General features: G+C 46.8%; 1 protein-coding gene across 1 annotated transcript in view; it reads left to right on the top strand.

Annotated features, from left to right (window-relative positions):
* The first annotated feature begins 723 nt into the window (after positions 1-723).
* GTF2A2 (general transcription factor IIA subunit 2) overlaps positions 724-17,896 on the top strand; it is a 38,310-nt gene continuing 21,137 nt past the window's right edge. The window contains exons 1-2 of the mRNA XM_040342828.1: positions 724-993; positions 9,624-9,728. Coding sequence (XP_040198762.1) covers positions 922-993; positions 9,624-9,728 — 177 coding nt within the window. The 5' untranslated portion in view covers positions 724-921. The remainder of the gene's footprint in view (positions 994-9,623; positions 9,729-17,896) is intronic.

Raw genomic sequence — 17,896 nt, 5'->3', positions numbered from 1 at the left:
AAGTGTATTTTTCACAAAAATTGCATTTGGAAAAACTCTGCGCACATACCGTGTGACATTAAAAAAATGCAAAACCCACCAATTTATTCTTTAGGATCTCTGCTGGAAAAAAAAAAAAATTTTATATATATTTTGGGGGATATTTATTATAGCAAAAAGTAAAAAATATTCATTTTTTTCGCAATTGTCGCTATATTTTTGTTTATGGCGCAAAAAATAAAAACCGCAGAGGTGATCAAATACCACCAAAAGAAAGCTCTATTTGTGGGAAAAAAAGGACGCCAATTTTGTTTGGGAGCCACGTCGCATGACCGCGCAATTGTCAGTTAAAGCGACGCAGTGCCAAATGCAAAAAGTGGCCCGGTCATTGACCAGCAAAGTGGTCCGGGGCTGAAGTGGTTAAAAAATATATATATATATAATGTTTGGGGGTTCTATGTAATTTTCCAGCAGCAAAATAAAATCCAAAAATGTTGTTTCACATGGAAACAAAAAGTCCTAGAAAATGCCTTGTCTTCATTAATTGTGGCCGTCTCTTCCTCTCCTACCTCGGCTAGATCGGGATCATGTGATTACACATTGTTAGATCGACGCATGCGCAGTAGTACAGTGTACATGCACAGCTAATTCTATCCCTATTGGAACACAGCGAGCAGGAAATGTGACTATTCCCTGTGTTCTGTCAAATCTAGTTCACGCCGTGCGTGCTCCGCCCATTTCCGGTTCCTCTGCATCACTTCCGCCTCCCTCCAGTGGATGGGAATTCGCCGCTGCCGAGTTACAGAGCTTCCGGTTTCTGCTTTAGCTGTACACGGCGGTTGGGAAGAGCGGGTCTGCCCCGGCAAGCGGCGGTAATTGTGTGCCGTACTCCGCACAGGAGAGCCGGAGAGCCTGGTGAGCCGTGTGTGACCTCCGTACATCATGGCTTATCAGCTGTACAGGAACACCACACTGGGCAACAGTCTGCAGGAGAGCCTGGACGAGCTGATACAGGTCAGAGGACGTACCCCTCCCCCTCTCCCCCCCACTTCCTCAGGTCTCCCGATGGGGAATGCACTTTAGCAGATGGGGGGACGTTACATTGGTAGAAAACTGAAAAGGAAAAAATAAAAAAAATGTTCCTGCAAGGCAATGTTGTAATGTGTTGGTATGCATTGCATTCTATAAGATTATGAGAGACTTACCTTAGAACAAAGCCACCCAGAACGACGCTGTCACCACTGACTGGGCTTCCATCTTCCTTCCGGGTTCCTGCCAGCTGAATGGCGGAGCCACAATGATGTCACTCCCGCGCATGCATGTGGGAGTCACGGCACTGAGCACTGAATGGGTGGTATGAGTTTGTCGTCCCGTCAGCGCGCATGCGTCAGTGATGTCACCGGCTACAGCTCACTGGAATATCTCCAAAACGTGAATTCACTTTACTGAGCTTTATTATAGGCTTACCTGTACGTAAAAGTACCAGAAACAAACAGATCTAAGGCCTCATGCCAACAGGGGGCACACCCAGTTCTTCTAGACACCTGTTCTGGCAGGAGGAAAGTGGTAAAGATTGCGCGATTGGCATTAAAGCGGAGGTCCGCCAATACATTTTTTTTGTCAGCAGCTACAAATACTGCAGCTGCTGACTTTTGAAATATGGACACTTACCTGTCCAGGGCGCCTGCGATATCGGCACCCGAAGACGATCTCTCCCTCGCCTCTCTGGTGCTGTCGCCGCCATCTTCGATAAGGGAATCAGGAAGCAAAGCCTCGCGGCTTCACTTCCTGGTTCCCTACTGAGCATGCGCAAGTCGTGCTGCGCGATCCGAATGGTCCCTTCTGTCTTCTGGGACCTGTGTGTCTGATGATTAGCGATGCCCCCCCCCCCCCCCTCGTTTTACTTACCTGACCCCTCGAATGTTCCGTGCCGTGAAAGCGCTGGCTTCTCGGCCGGGCTGTTCGGCTAATTCATTGGTTGATTGATAGCGCAGCCATTGGCTCCCGCTGCCGTCAATAAAATCAATGATGCAGCGCGCCGGGGGCGGGGCTGAGTGATACAGCCAGCAGCTATAGCCGCCAACTGCATCACAGGAGCGCGCCCGCAAGCTAACCCCCTTGGAAGAGAGCTTTCCCATGAAGGGGGTTAGATGATGCGCGGAGGAGCCAAGACAGCTGCCGAGGGACCCCAGAAGAACAGATTCAGGGGCACTCTGTGCAAATGAGCTGCAGAGTGGAAGTATGACATGTTTATTAGGGGAAATTTTAGTGTCTCTTTTAAACAGGTATCTTCCCCCCCCCCCCCCCTGAAAAGGTGTGAAATGTGACACCGGAGGGGGGGAGGTTTACGAAAAGCGGAAGTTCCATTTTTGGCTGGAACTCCACTTTTAAAGTGTTACTAAACCCAGAACAGTAAAATCAGTGTGTAAATGCAGTAAAGCATGCTTGTTATACTAAATATCAAACACGGTGCTGCGCTACTAGTAAAAAAAAAAAAAATCTCTATAAAGACGTATAATGTGACAATCCCAATATTAAAGCGGTTCTCCACCCTAAAGTGGAGTCCCGCTGATCGGAACCCTCCCCCCCTCCGGTGTCACATTTGACACCTTTCAGGGGGGTGGGGGGTGCAGACACCTGTCTAAAGACAGGTATTTGCACCCACTTCCGGCCACACGCTACGGGCGAAAGACGGGCATTCCGTCACATCCCGTCTGTCGCCCGTTGTGTGCTGGGAACACTCGGCTCCCAGCACACAGCGTGTGAGCCAATCGGCGGGCGCAGCGCGACTCGCGCATGCGCCGTAGGGAACCGGGCAGTGAAGCCGCAGCGCTTCACTTCCTGGTTCCCTGAGCGTGGATGGCGGGGGGAGCAGCAGAGAGACGAGCGATCGCTCGTGCTCTGCTGCGATCGGCGCTGGACTCCAGGACAAGGTAAGTGTCCTAATATTAAAAGTCAGCAGCTGCAGTATTTGTAGCTGCTGGCTTTTAATATTATTTTCCCGTGGCACATCCGCTTTAAATGTTTGCAGCCTCAAATTGTTGCATCACAAAGACTTTTCTTCACCAAACTGCATAAATGATATCCAAAGTGCTGCACAGCAGGGAATCCGATGCGCTCGGCCTGACTGGTGCGGTCGCCGCCGGCCGCACGCACGAGCGCCAGCACGGGGATTTGTGTGTAAACACACACATCCATGTGCCCTCACAGGAGAGGAGACAGATCGTGTGTTTCTACAAAGTAGAAGCAGCAAACTGTTATGTCTCCTAGGAAGTCCCATCCCCACACAGTTGGAACACACAAATAGGGAACACACACTTAACTCGATCAAACACACACTTGTTTGCCCCCTAGTGTTAACCCCATTCCCTGCCTGTGACATTTATACAGTAATCGGTGCATTTTTATAGCACTGATCGCTGTATAAATGTCAAGGGTCCCAAAAATTTGTCAAAAGTGTTTGATCTGTCTGCTGCAGTGTCGCATAACTGCTAAAAATCACAGAACCCCGCCATTACTTGTAAAAAAAATGCCATAAATCTTTCCCATGGTTTGTAGACGCTATAACTTTTGTGCGAAACCAATCTATATATGCTTATTGCGAGAGGTGTGTGTGTGTGTGTGTGTGTGTGTGTGTGTATATATGTGTATGTGTATATATATATATATATATATATATATATATATATATATATATATATATATATATATATATATATATATATATATATATATATATATATATTATATATTTTTTTTTTTTACCAAAAATATGTAGAAGAATACATATTGGCCTAAACTGTCGAAGAAATTTAATTTTTTTAAAAACATTTGGGGATATTTATTAAGGATGAGCTCCGGCGTGTTCGCACAGTCCACATGCACAGCCGCCAGGAAGTCGACGCTGCGCTAATCGCAGGCAGTTAGACATTTCCCGATCCCTGCAGCCAAGCATCAGGACAATGTCTCCCTGCCTGTGATCAGCGCAGTGCCGACTTCCTGGATCAGCGCAGTTCCGATTTCCTGGCCGGAGCTCATCCTTAATATTTACTATAGCAAAAGGTTAAAAATATATATATATATATATATATATATATATATATATATATATATATATATATATATATATATATATATTATATTCAAGTCTTGAGCCACTAGCCAGGCCTCAAGGGTTACTAGTTGTCCCACCCAACCCCGCCCCCAATTCTCCCGCTAATTACGCACTCATAAATTATCTTGGAAAATGTTTTATGCAGAATTAAGTTGCAAAAATAAATATTAACAACAACTTTATCAGTTCCCCTCAGCACAGCCTCACCTGTGCCCACCATTGCAGCCTCACCGTGCCCACCATTGCAGCCTCACCGTGCCCACCATTGCAGCCTCACCGTGCCCACCATTGCAGCCTCACCGTGCCCACCATTGCAGCCTCACCGTGCCCACCATTGTAGCCTAGGGCTGCACATCTTCACCGGTCTCACGATTCGATGCGATTACGATTATCTAGTCCACGATTCGCTTCAACAATGCATCACGATTGCAGCGCAAGTGCGCATGGCTCTCCCCCCAAAATACTAAAGGAGATGATCAGAGACTGCAGACATGCTACAGGAGATGATCAGAGACTGCAGACATGCTACAGGAGATGATCAGAGACTGCAGACATGCTACAGGAGATGATCAGAGACTGCAGACATGCTACAGGAGATGATCAGAGACTGCAGACATGCTACAGGAGATGGTCAGAGACTGCAGACATGCTACAGGAGATGGTCAGAGACTGCAGACATGCTACAGGAGATGGTCAGAGACTGCAGACATGCTACAGGAGATGGTCAGAGACTGCAGACATGCTACAGGAGATGGTCAGAGACTGCAGACATGCTACAGGAGATGGTCAGAGACTGCAGACATGCTACAGGAGATGGTCAGAGACTGCAGACATGCTACAGGAGATGATCAGAGACTGCAGACATGCTACAGGAGATGGTCAGAGACTGCAGACATGCTACAGGAGATGGTCAGAGACTGCAGACATGCTACAGGAGATGGTCAGAGACTGCAGACATGCTACAGGAGATGGTCAGAGACTGCAGACATGCTACAGGAGATGGTCAGAGACTGCAGACATGCTACAGGAGATGGTCAGAGACTGCAGACATGCTACAGGAGATGGTCAGAGACTGCAGACATGCTACAGGAGATGGTCAGAGACTGCAGACATGCTACAGGAGATGGTCAGAGACTGCAGACATGCTACAGGAGATGGTCTATATTTCTCCTTCATACAGCCCAGTCCCTGCCTGCAGTGACAATGACTTATCACAGGTGACACATTCGATTCCACTACATCCCCGACACGTGGTATCACTAGTTTAGCCAGTCCTGAACAGCAGAGGTCCCTTTTTCACTAATTTCATTAACTTATGCACTTTGAACGTTTAGAACACAAATAGCATCCTATTATGGTTTGCCTGATAGATGTTTGATCATTTACACCGGATAAGCTGCTTATACTGGTTTAGTTGCCATTCCCTTTATGGAGGTCAGGCGTTTTCATTCAAACAGTAAGCTTACCTCATCTGTTGAGATAGACCTGCTATAACATTTAGTGCAGTCTAAACCAAGATAAGCCCAAATTAGTGCAGTAGATTGGTGCTTAGGTTAGTCACATTAATTAGTCAGGTTAAAACAGTTTGAAAAACAGTTCGTTAGTTTTTCCAGGCTCCAGTGGGTTATATATATTTAACAGTATTGGAACGATTAAAAGTTTAAGCAACTTAGGCTATTTAAATAATTGGGTAGTTTTAGTAAAAGGTAAGAAATAGGTAGGATAGTGGGTAAGATTCAAGGTATTCTCGTATATATTTCTATGCCACTCTATTGCTGACCGTCTTCTGCATGTCTGGTAACAGCCGCTGGTATAGTGTAGTAATGTAACATGGTAATAATAGTGTGGTAGCAACAGTAGTAATGGTAGTAGCAATGGTAGTGATGGTAATGGTAGTAATGTCTCCTCTGAACATCAGTATCACCCACTCTGTCTCCGTGTGCCTGTCTACCTTGTCTTGCTGTTGTTGTCTGCTGTTTTGCGTTATTTTCCAGGCACAATTATGGGGGACGTGCTGCGAGCTGCTCACACCAGCCGGTACGGTACCTTGTGGATGCGCACAGCGTGGTTTCACTTCACTTCCCTCACTTACCTCTGCTCTGCTCGGCCCCCCCTCACGGGGGAAGAGACCGCACTGGACCCTGCCACAGAAATACCTTTACCGCGGCTCCCCGGGTCCCTGTATCACGGCTCTCGGGCTCCCAGGTCGGCTCACGCTTCACCCTTAACCAGACCTCAAACAGCAGGTTAGCGCCAGTACAACATCAGCTTAGACGGCTTACTCCGAGATCCAGGACATGCAGAATGTAACGGGCGCACAAGGGCAGGACGCCGGCATTAGACTCCAATGCCGTCGGAGGGTGGATCAGCGAGCCTCAGCATTCGCTCCGTCCCTCCGCCCTCATCAGGCTCCTCCCTCCCGCCTTTCTACTGAGAGACGTAAGAGAGCAGTCACATGAGCGCGCCTTATACAAACAAGGCATCGTCTTGGTGAACGGAGCGCTCTCCCGGATGGGGGCAGGGCCAAACATCGATTTTTACGGTCGCCTGCATCGGGGACACCTGAATCGCGATGCAGCGATTATATTTGACACCACCATTGCTGCCTCACCGTGCCCCCCATTGCCGGAGAGGAGGAGATTAAGATGGAGAGGAGGGTGACACCGGGAGAGAAGGGTGACGCACAGCTAAACACACCGGGGGGCACTACAAGTACCAGGGAGGAGACACACTGCTATACACACCGGGGGGGACTACAGGTACCAGGGAGGAGAGACACCGCTATACACATCGGGGGGGGGGGGACTACAAGTACCAGGGAGGAGAGACACAGCTATACACAGCGGGGGGACTACAGGTACCAGGGAGGAGAGACACAGCTATACACACCGGGGGGGACTACAGGTACCAGGGAGGAGAGACACAGCTATACACCGGGGGGGGGACTACAGGTACCAGGGAGGAGAGACACCGCTATACACATGGGGGGGGACTACAAGTACCAGGGAGGAGACACAGCTATACACACCGGGGGGGGGGGACTACAGGTACCAGGGAGGAGAGACACCGCTATACACACCGGGGGGACTACAAGTACCAGGGAGGAGAGACACAGCTATACACATCGGGGGGGACTACAAGTACCAGGGAGGAGAGACACAACTATACACACCGGGGGGGACTACAGGTACCAGGGAGGAGAGACACAGCTATACACCGGGGGGGACTACAGGTACCAGGGAGGAGAGACCCCGTTTTTGTCATCTCCTACCGCAGAAATATTTTTTAAGTCGGCCGCTGCAAATACTGCAGCAGCTGACTTTTAAAATAAGACACTTACCTGTCCAGGGCACCCGCGATGTTGGCACTCAAAGCCAATCTATCGCTTGGCTCTTGGATGCTGCCTCCACCGCCATCTTCGGTTAGGGAATCGGGAAATGAAGCCTTGCACTTGATTGCTCTTGCAGATCACGGATGCAATGTCAGACTCCAGCACGCTCTGTCTCCAGCCCTCTGCCTGTACCTCTATATGGCTTTTAATTAGAAAGCTGGAACAAGTGTCAGTGGACTAAAAGTGCGCTCTTATCCCATGAGAACTACAAGTTTCGTCTGCCACAGTGGTGTTTATTTACAGATCTCTAATCAATAATGTGGCTCTGTGGGGGGTGCATAGACACATGTCTGCTTTAACAACTTTAGACCCGGACCATTATGCAGGTTAAGGACCTTGCCCCCTTTTTGACATTCGGCACTGTGTCGCTTTACCTGACAATTGTGCGGCCGTGCGACGTTGCTCCCAAACAAAATTGGCAGTTTTTTTTCCCCCCACAAATAGAACTTTCTTTTGGTGGTATTTGATCACCTCTGCGTTTTTTATTTTTTGCGCTATAAACAAAAATTTGCTATAATAAATATCCCCCATAAAAACATATTTTTTTCCTCAGTTTAGGCCGATACGTATTCTTCTACCTATTTTTGATAAAAAAAATCGCAATAAGCGTTTATCAATTGGTTTGCGTAAAATTTATAGCGTTTACAAAATAGGGGATAGTTTTATTGCATTTTTATTAACAATTATTTTTTTACTACTAATGGCGGCGATCAGCGTTTTTTTTTTTTTAATTACTATTATTTATTTTTCGTGACTGTGACATTATGGCGGCGTATCGATCGAGTGATCCTTTTTATAAAGGAGACTCGATCGATGACGTCAGTCCTACAGCCACACCCCCTACAGTTGTAAACACACACTAGGTGAACCCTAACTCCTACAGCGCCCCCTGTGGTTAACTCCCAAACTGCAACTGTCATTTTCACAATAAAGAATGCAATTTAAATGCATTTTTTGCTGTGAAAATGACAATGGTCCCAAAAATGTGTCAAAATTGTCCGATGTGTCTGCCATAATGTCGCAGTCACGAAAAAAATCGCTGAAATCGTAAAAAAATTAATAAAAATGCAATAAAACTATCCCCTATTTTGTAAACGCTATAAATTTTGCGCAAACCAACCGATAAATGATTATTGCAATATTTATTTATTTTTTTACCAAAAATAGGTAGAAGAATACGTATCGGCCTAAACTGAGGAGAAAATTTTTTTTTATACATGTTTTTGGGGGATATTTATTATAGCAAAAAGTAAAAAATATTGAATTTTTTTCAAAATTGTCGCTCTATTTTTGTTTATAGCGCAAAAAATAAAAACCGCAGAGGTGATCAAATACCACCAAAAGAAAGCTCTATTTGTGGGGAAAAAAGGACGCCAATTTTGTTTGGGAGCCACGTCGCACGACCGCGCAATTGTCTGTTAAAACGACGCAGTCCCGAACTGTATAAACCCCTTGGGTCTTTAGGCAGCATTTTGGTCCGGGGCTTAAGTGGTTAAAGGGATTGTAAAATTTTGCGTTTTTTCACATGCATCCTGTGTTAAGGTTAAAAAACACCTTGCAGTGTCTGGCCCCCCAGCCACCCCGTTTTACTTACCCGAGCCCCGAATTTTCGTGAGCGCGTCCTCACCGCTGCTCTCTCCACGGGTTCCTGGTTTTTGATTGGATAGATTGATAGCGGCACAGCCATTGGCTCCGGCTGCTGTAAATCAAATCCAATGACGCGGGGATAGGCCTGAGTCATACACTTAGCGGCTATGGACGCCGAATGAATGACTCGGTAGTGCGCCCGCAAGGTAACCCCTCTCGGGAGAGAGCTTCCCAGAGGGGGGTTATCTAATGCAGGGAGGAGCCGCCGTGAGACCCCACAACAGGAGGATCGCGGCCACTCTGTGCAAAACGAACTGCATTGTGGAGGCAAGTATGACATGTTTGTTATTTAAAAATAAATAAATAAAAGAACCTTTTAGTGTCACTTAAAATACTGGTGTAACGTGTTCCCAGTCAACTTGGCCTTTTAAAATACACCTGTCAGATTAGTGAAAAGCAGGTCTGGAGTCTTGCATCCTTGTTTGCTTTAATACAAAGGCATACCTGATGTAATCCTGTAATCATGTTTGGTTTTTTTTTGTCTTCCTCCAGTCTCAACAGATTAACCCTCAGCTGGCGCTACAAGTACTGCTTCAGTTTGACAAGGCGATAAATTCTGCACTGGCACAGCGAGTCCGAAACAGAGTCAACTTTAGGGTAAGAGAGAGACACTTTATACTTGTTCTATATGGTGAGAACGTACATGGTTTAAAACACAAAGTTAACAAATGATTACGTTTTATGCCAGTAAATTATTGTATTCGTTTTTAATAATAATAATAAAAAAAAAAAACAGACCAAATAATATTATGGTAAAAAAATATTGAAAGTTTTTAAGTCATAATTAGTACAAACAGAATTAAATGGTAAAAATCTGTCTGACCTGTTAAAGTGGTAGTAAACTCTGTACTACCACTTTCACTTACAGGTAAGCCTTATTATAGGCTTACCTGTAAGTATAAAGAATATCTCCTAAACCTGTACGGTTTAGGAGATATTCCCCCTCGCAATGCGCGGCTGACTGCAACGGCGCATGCGCAGCGGGAATCTTCGGCTAAAGCCGCCGGACCTTGCCGGACAGAAGTCTCCCACGCGCAATCACAGCGCTGGAGCGGCGATACCCGGAAGACACGCAGAGGCATGATGACATCTCCCTTGACGTGGACCAGGTAAGTTCCCCTAACTTCGTTTCAAGGTAAGTATTTCATAATGCGCTAGTATGCGGTGCATACTAGCTCATTATGGCTTTTGCTTTTCAGATATGGAAAAAAAAAAACAGCAGCAGCTTTAATTCGGGGCTCGACAAACCCTGGGTGGCAGGTCACATTTGCGTCTAGAATTGGCGACCTGGCGCCTGGGACGGCACAGCTGGGGAGTTCTGTCTTTGTGTGCACATCCCTAAACCCCCCATCGTGTTGGGTTGCGCTGGCTGGTAATAGAGGCCGCGCCTTTGCAGCCTTCTGCAGTCTTATGCTTCCTTCTGGAATCTGGCGCACTCTTGTGGTGGCCATTGGTATGACAAGACAACTGGCAATGCTAATGTAGCTTCCCTGCCTGTTTTCACTTCTCTTAGAACCTCCAAATGTTTTTTTATATCTATTATAATCTCTAACCCTAAAGAACAAAATGGCGGTCGTTGCAATACTTTCTGTCACACCGTATTTGCGCAGCAGTCTTACAAGCGCACTTTTTTTGAGAAAAAGTACACTTTATTTAAAAAATTCTACCGGTTGCATGTTTTGAGTTGGAGAAGGTCTAGGGCTAGAATTATTTTTCTCACTCTACCAATCACGGCGATACCTCACATGTGTGGTTTGAACACTGCTTTCATATGTGGGCGCTACTGAGCTCGGCGGGACTGGGCGCGTTCCTGGCGCCTAACTTTTTTAGGTGGCTCCTAGATTCCAAGCAAATTTGTCAAGCCTTGTGTTAAATGGCTATAAAACGGCGCACGACCGTACAATTGTCAGTTAAAGTGACACAGTGCCGAATTGCAAAAAGTGCTCTGGTCTTTGGGCAGCGAGATGGTCCGGGGCTTAAGTGGTTAAAGTGATACTAAAGTCTTGTGTTTTTTTTTTTTTTTTTTTTTTTAATAACATGTTATACTTGCCTGCTCTGTACAATTTGTTTTGCAAAGAGTAGCCTGGGTCCCCCCCTTCTCTGGTCCCTCTTTGGTGCTCCTGGCCCCTCCCTCCTGTCGAATGTCCCACAGCATGTCTAACATTCTAAGCTCAGTCAGTGTCAGTTCAGTGAGGGAGTAGGACGCTTCCCGACGAGTCTGCTCTCTCCAGGGACCAGACAGATAGCTAGCTAGACACCGCAGACAGGCAGGCAGGCTCCTACAATCTTTGCTGCATGAACCAACTTGCAGCCCATAGGACCGGCTCCTTCCTTCCCCTCGTGGGCCCCTCTCTTCAGGTAAGACCCTGTCTTTCAGGGCCATCTTTCCACCCCCAGGAATCGCTAGTGACCGTCCTTTTCAGGACAGCCACTCCAGCGATCCAAATTGCGGCTTTTTACCTTTTCTTTAGAGCCGCGTGCACCCCAATCAGTCACCCACAATCACCCCGGCCACCCGCCGCGCAAAACGGTGCTTTTTTCTGGCGATCTGCGGCTCTTTCCCGCATCCGCGCCAGACCAGGCCTTATTCGCGGCCGCCGCAATTAGGAAAGACCGCGGCTTCAGCCGCGGCGCGCCGCAAAAAGGAGCACTGACAGCCTGGAAATTCTCCTGGAATTGTCAGGGATCATCCACCTATCTCTGTAGGATCCCATCCTCCCCTGGATTAACAACCAGGTCATGCCAAACAGCCCCCAAACCTGAGGCCTGTGGCCCGGTCGGCGGCCATCTTGGTACTCAGCTACAGTGACACCCTTCTTCCCCCCCCCCCCCCCCCCCCCCCCATTCCAAACAGTACTTGATCCAGGGTTTCGTCCAATCGCCTTTCAGGGATCAGGAAGGAATTTTTTTCCCTGCGGCAGCACATTGGCTTAGCACTGCCAGGGTTTTTTTTGCCTTCCTCTGGACCAAGGCCCAAGCGAGAGGATTCAGCGAATCTTCCCTCTATCGTAATTAACCCCCCCCCCCCCCCGGTGACTGGCAACAATGGTTAAACTGCGATACTCTGCAGAAACGATTTGGGGTCTGAGACAATTCGCAACAGTATTACCAGCCATCACCAAAAAGGCCTTAAAAATAGACCAACTTTTGAGATTCGATCGACGATCGACCATCAAAAATTTCAACCATTTAACCCAGCTCAAGCACATATAATGTGCTTTGATCAACACAAGATCTGCAGTAAAACCCAGATCAGAAATCCATGATTTCTTACTACAAAACGATCTAGACTGCCTCTTTATTACAGAAAGCTGGCTTTCAGACGACTGCAACACCATTCTCTGAGAATTGGTGCCAGAAAATTATCGAATTATAACGGAAAACAGAATAGGGCAAAGAGGAGGAGGCCTGGCGGTGATCCATAAGTTTCATATTGCAATCACTAAGCCGGTCCTTCAAAATCCTCTTCCATTTATGGAAACCCTTACTGGTCAACTTCAAACTAACCCCCAGGAGACTGTTCACATTCTCCTCTGCTATAGGCCACCTGGGCCAAAATCGCAGCTTCTACCATCATTAACGGAGTTCATATCCACTTATACCCTTAACAGCAAACACCTTTTGCTGCTCGGGGACTTCAATCTGTGGGCCAACTCCTCACAGGATCCCATTGCGGATGCCTGCATCGATCACCTGGAAGGATTAGGACTACAGCAACTTATATGCGGACCCACGCATGCTTCAGGTCACACACTCGACCTAATTTTCAGACAAAATCTGAAAATAAACATTTTGGGAAATGAACCTCTGCCATGGACAGACCACCATGTAATTAGTTTCATAATTTCCAAAATTCCACCAGTTATAAAAGCACCCAAGCCGGTGACAATACACTGGGCTAGATCTCAGAAGAAGCTCCATTCGGAACTCTTCAAATCTACCTTGGGAAACCGAATCGAAACTATTCATCCTCAGTTAGCAGCCTCAGATACACTGGATGCCATAAATGCAGCTCTGCTACAGTCAGCCGACTTAGAAGGCACCGAAACGCAAAGTCTGCATCCGGAAAAAAAAAGTCCGGCTGGTTCAACAACCAGCTGTCCCTACTGAAGCAAGAGCGCAGAAGGGCGGAAGCCGCCTGGAAAAGAAGCCCTTCAGAAGATCACCTCATCTACAAGGCAACAACAACACGATATCATAAAGAAATCTTCAAAGCCAAGAATCATCATTTTTCTATGGCGATTAACAGCGCCATGAACCGCCCACGAGAACTCTTCAAGATGGTCACCCAGACCATGAATCCGGGATGTCTTGAAGTCCCCAATTCAGACACCCAAGAGTTCTGTAATGAACTATCGGATTTCTTCATCAACAAAATCGAAAGAATCCGGGAAAGTATTCTGCAAAACAACACCCCCCTCAACCCCCCCCCTTCAATCAACCGCAAAACACCAACAGAAACTTTCTACAATCAACAAAGTTCTCTCTGGAACCGATCTCCATCGATACCACAAAAAATATCATTGGTGCCTTGCGAAACGGCACAGCACCCAATGATATCATCCCCACCAAACTGCTGAAGGAATGTGCCGACATCCTGGCGCCTCCCATCACACAGCTTATAAACCAATCATTTAAGGAAGGCATAGTGCCATCCCTGCTGAAAGAGGGCACAATCCAGCCCATCTTGAAAAAACCCAACTTGGATCCCAAGGACCCAACTCACCGCCGCCCCATAACAGGCCTAAATGTTCTCTCCAAGATAATGGAGAAAATAGTGGTACAACAGCTGCAACAGCATCTAGATACCCACAATCTACTCGGACACGGGACAGAAACGGCCTTACTCAAAATATGGGACGATGCCCTCGAGGCTGCAGACGAGGGAGAATCCGGTCTCCTGGTTCTGCTGGACCTAAGCGCAGCCTTTGACACAGTAGACCACAAAATGTTACTGATGCGACTGGCCGAGGTAGCCAGAGTCGCAGAAGGTGATTTACCATGGTTTTCCTCCTTTCTTGAAAACCGATCACAAACAGTGAAACTGGGATCTTTCACGTCGGAAAAAACGCACGGTGCCATGTGGAGTCCCCCCAAGGATCCCCCCTGTCACCGGTGCTGTTCAACATCTATCTTCGCCCTCTCTTTGATATTATCAGTAGCCAAGAACTACTTTATCACTCTTATGCAGACGATACGCAACTGTATTTTCGCATCTGCAACAAAAAGGATCATCATCTCAGTTTAGAGCAGAGGTGGGCAAACTACGGCCCGCGGGCCGTATACGGCCCGGCGGACCTTTTAATCCGGCCCCCGGGCGAATCGCTAAAAATAGCATTGTAGTGGATGGCCGTGGCGGAACTACCACCATAGCTACCCACGCGGGCGCTATGGGGCCCGCAGCTGAGTGAGGTTCGGGGGGGCCCGCAGTCCGATATTTGTTTATGACCGGGCCGCACAGCGGGAGGTAAGCGGGGACCGCGGCCTGGAGAGGGTTAACACAGGCCGCGGTCACCGCTTACCTCCCTCTATGCGGCTGTGCCTGTGTCTCCTCTAGTCTCCAGGCTCTCCTGCCCAATGTCATCTATCATCAGAGCAGAGCTGGGAGAAGCCGGAGACACTGAACAGCATGAGTGCTGTGCAGGGATCCGTGGTTGCTAGGAAGCAGGTCGGATCCAATCAAAACAGCTATTGCTGTCCCCGCACACGCTCTGCTGCCTGCAGTAGCTAGGCAACGGCGACGCTGCCAGGGCTGGGGCCGCTGATGACGTATGACGTCTGACATCTGGAGACCCCGCCCACCCAGACAGATTACGTCCATTCAAAAAACAACAGGAGGGAGGAAGACACGTGTGAAGTGAAGCCATCAGATCGGGAGACAAGTAAAGGAGACACAGAAGAAGCAAAACAGGTAAACGAGAAAGGGGGTAATGGAGGAGGAGACAGGAAAGTGTAAATCGATAAAGATGAATGGTGGCACTGGCAAAAAGGAGATAAGAAAGGGGGAAGAAGAGGGAAGAACAGATAGAAAAAAAAGGGGACTATATAAAGAGAAAAATAAGGAAAACCGAGAAGCAGAGGAAAATAAGAGAAAAAATACGAGTGAAAAATAAAAAGATGATAGAGAAATGAGAATAGGAAAAAAGGAAGAAAGGAGTGGGAAAAGGAGACAAATTAAGAGGATAAGGTACAACTGAGAAAAATGTATGAAAATAAACTTAAAAAAAAAAAAAACTGATGGCACACTGGCAGCAATTGATGGCACACTGGCAGCAATTGATGGCACACTGGTGGCACACTGGCGGCAATTGATGGCACACTGGTTTATGTATGTCTTAGTGATTGATTAACATCACAACTTCATTGATTTGAAATTGATACCCTTATTTTTTGTATGATTTTTGCTTTTGCTCATCACTGCCACACACATGCAGCCATGCATTGCACGTGTGTGGCAGTAATGAGCAAAACTAAAAATCATACAAAAAAATCATACAAAAAAAAGCTATCAATGAAGTTGTGATGTGAATCAATCACTAAGACAATAAGACATACATAAACCATAATTTTCACTAATATGAGTCACAAATAGTGAAAAATGTTCATTGTTTTGGGAAATTTTGTTTAATAAAAAATTTTTTCTTGTAAGGCAACCTCACTTTTTCATTGTTTAACTATAACAAGTACTCGTACCAGTTGTCCAACAATGATATTTACTGCTTTTTATAAAGAAATACAATTGATTTTATGCAGAATGGAGTTTAGCCTTTTGGCCCGGCCCTCCAAAATATTTTTAGTTTCTCATGTGGCCCCATCGAAAAAATAATTGCCCACCCCTGGTTTAGAGAAATGTCTCTCTTCGATAGAAAACTGGATGACTAAGAGTTATCTTAAACTCAACAGTTCCAAAACAGAACTTCTTATGTTTCACGCCAGCCGAAAGAGTCAACTGGCAACTACCTGGACACCGCCGCCCATTCTGGGCCAAATCATCGCCCCTTGCTCCAAAGTCAAAAGTCTAGGAGTCATTTTTGACACCTTCATGACAATGGACGCACAAATAGGGTCAGTAGTCAGCGGATCGCACCATTTGTTGCGCCTACTACACAGACTTATTCCATTTATCCCCAAAGAAGACGTAGCAGTCGTGGTGGGAACAATCGTGAATTCCAGACTGTACTATGCAAATGCTCTTTACCTCGGGCTCCCAAAGTACCAAATCGCTCGTCTGCAAGTCGTTCAGAATACGACCGCCAGACTTGTGACTGGGAAAAAAAAATGGGAATCAATCTCACCTTCGCTGAGAACCCTTCACTGGTTGCCAGTAAAAGACAGAATTGCATTTAAAGCACTCTGCCTGACACATAAGTGCATCCATGGGAAGGCTCCGCAATATCTTTGCGACAAGATAGAACCTCACAATTCTAATCGCGTTCTGCGATCCACCGACCAAAATCTGGTCAAGGTTCCAAAAACCAAATACAAGTCCAAAGGAGAAAGAAGGTTTGCTTTTCAAGGTCCGAGACTATGGAATGCTTTACCAACCAGCATTCGGTTGGAGGAAAACCACCTGACTTTCAGAAGACAGATCAAAACTCTGCTCTTTTGATGTCATGAGACACGAACAACAAGCGCCCAGAGGCGATTCAGTTCGCATGTGCTGCACTATATAAATTTTTCATTCATTCATTCAGCAAGCAGCTTGCTATTGGGGCACTCGAGCCGACCGTTTCTCTGTGTGTGTCCATTCAGATGTGGAGCTGCGGTTTGCCCCTGCCCCATTTCTTTTCTGATTGGCTAACTGACTGACAGCAGCGGGAGCCAATTGCGCCGCTGCTGTGTCTTGGCCATTCGGGAGGGAGAGTCCCGGGCAGCCGAGGCACTCGTGTGCATCGCTGGATAGAGATGGGGCTTTGGTAAGTATTAGGAGGGCTGCTGCACACAGCCTTTTTTTTTTTTTTTACAGCAATTTTTATGACCATGCCACTAATCTGTTCTAACCTGCAGAAATCCCTACATTTACCAGCAATAACTTATTTGCATCTCTGTTCAGCTAATCATGTGAACATACTGTGTTGGTGGGTTATTGCCAGTATCTGTGGAGGTCACTGTAGGTTAGAAGCGATCAGCACTGTCACTAAAGGCCAGGTCCACCATTTTTACCATCGTGTCTCTACCATACATGGCCAGGTATCGGCAGCGTTTTGGTTTACACCACTTGCTAACTCGCGTAGTAGCATCAACATTTAAATCTAGACCAGCAACAACCATATGGCTGACACCACTTCTGGAGGGGTCACTGAAATAGGTGAGTTTTTGTTGCAGTGGGACATGACCTTCTGATATGCGGCCCCATCAACATACATCACCAATCCTCCTGCCTGTCCTCTGCTGCTGGCTGGGAGGACTACTGCCAGCATCTGAAGTTACAGCTGACCACTCTAACCATCTCCCATCCTCCTCCCCTGCAGCACACTTACCCCATTCTTACCGCTGCATCCGACCCCCAACCACCATTCCAATGCTAGGTACTTGTGAAGCAAAATTGACTAGATCTACTAAAAGGTTGTGAGTATACAGTGTAAATATAATTTTTTTTGTCAAATATAAGGTAGCGAGCAACCAATTGTTGTGGGAGTAAACTCCCATATGTGATCTTTACCTATAGGTACTGTAAATATCTCCTAAATGTGCGCCGTTTCGATATTTACTGTAGATGCAGCCAGTAACGCCACCGGCGCATGCCCTCTGAAGGAACGGCATGC

The sequence above is a fragment of the Rana temporaria genome, chromosome 3 (genome assembly GCF_905171775.1).
Source record: "Rana temporaria chromosome 3, aRanTem1.1, whole genome shotgun sequence".
NCBI classification, from domain to species: domain Eukaryota; kingdom Metazoa; phylum Chordata; class Amphibia; order Anura; family Ranidae; genus Rana; species Rana temporaria.
Note: the sequence above shows the minus strand (reverse complement) of the source record. Positions and strands in the feature narration are given on the sequence as shown.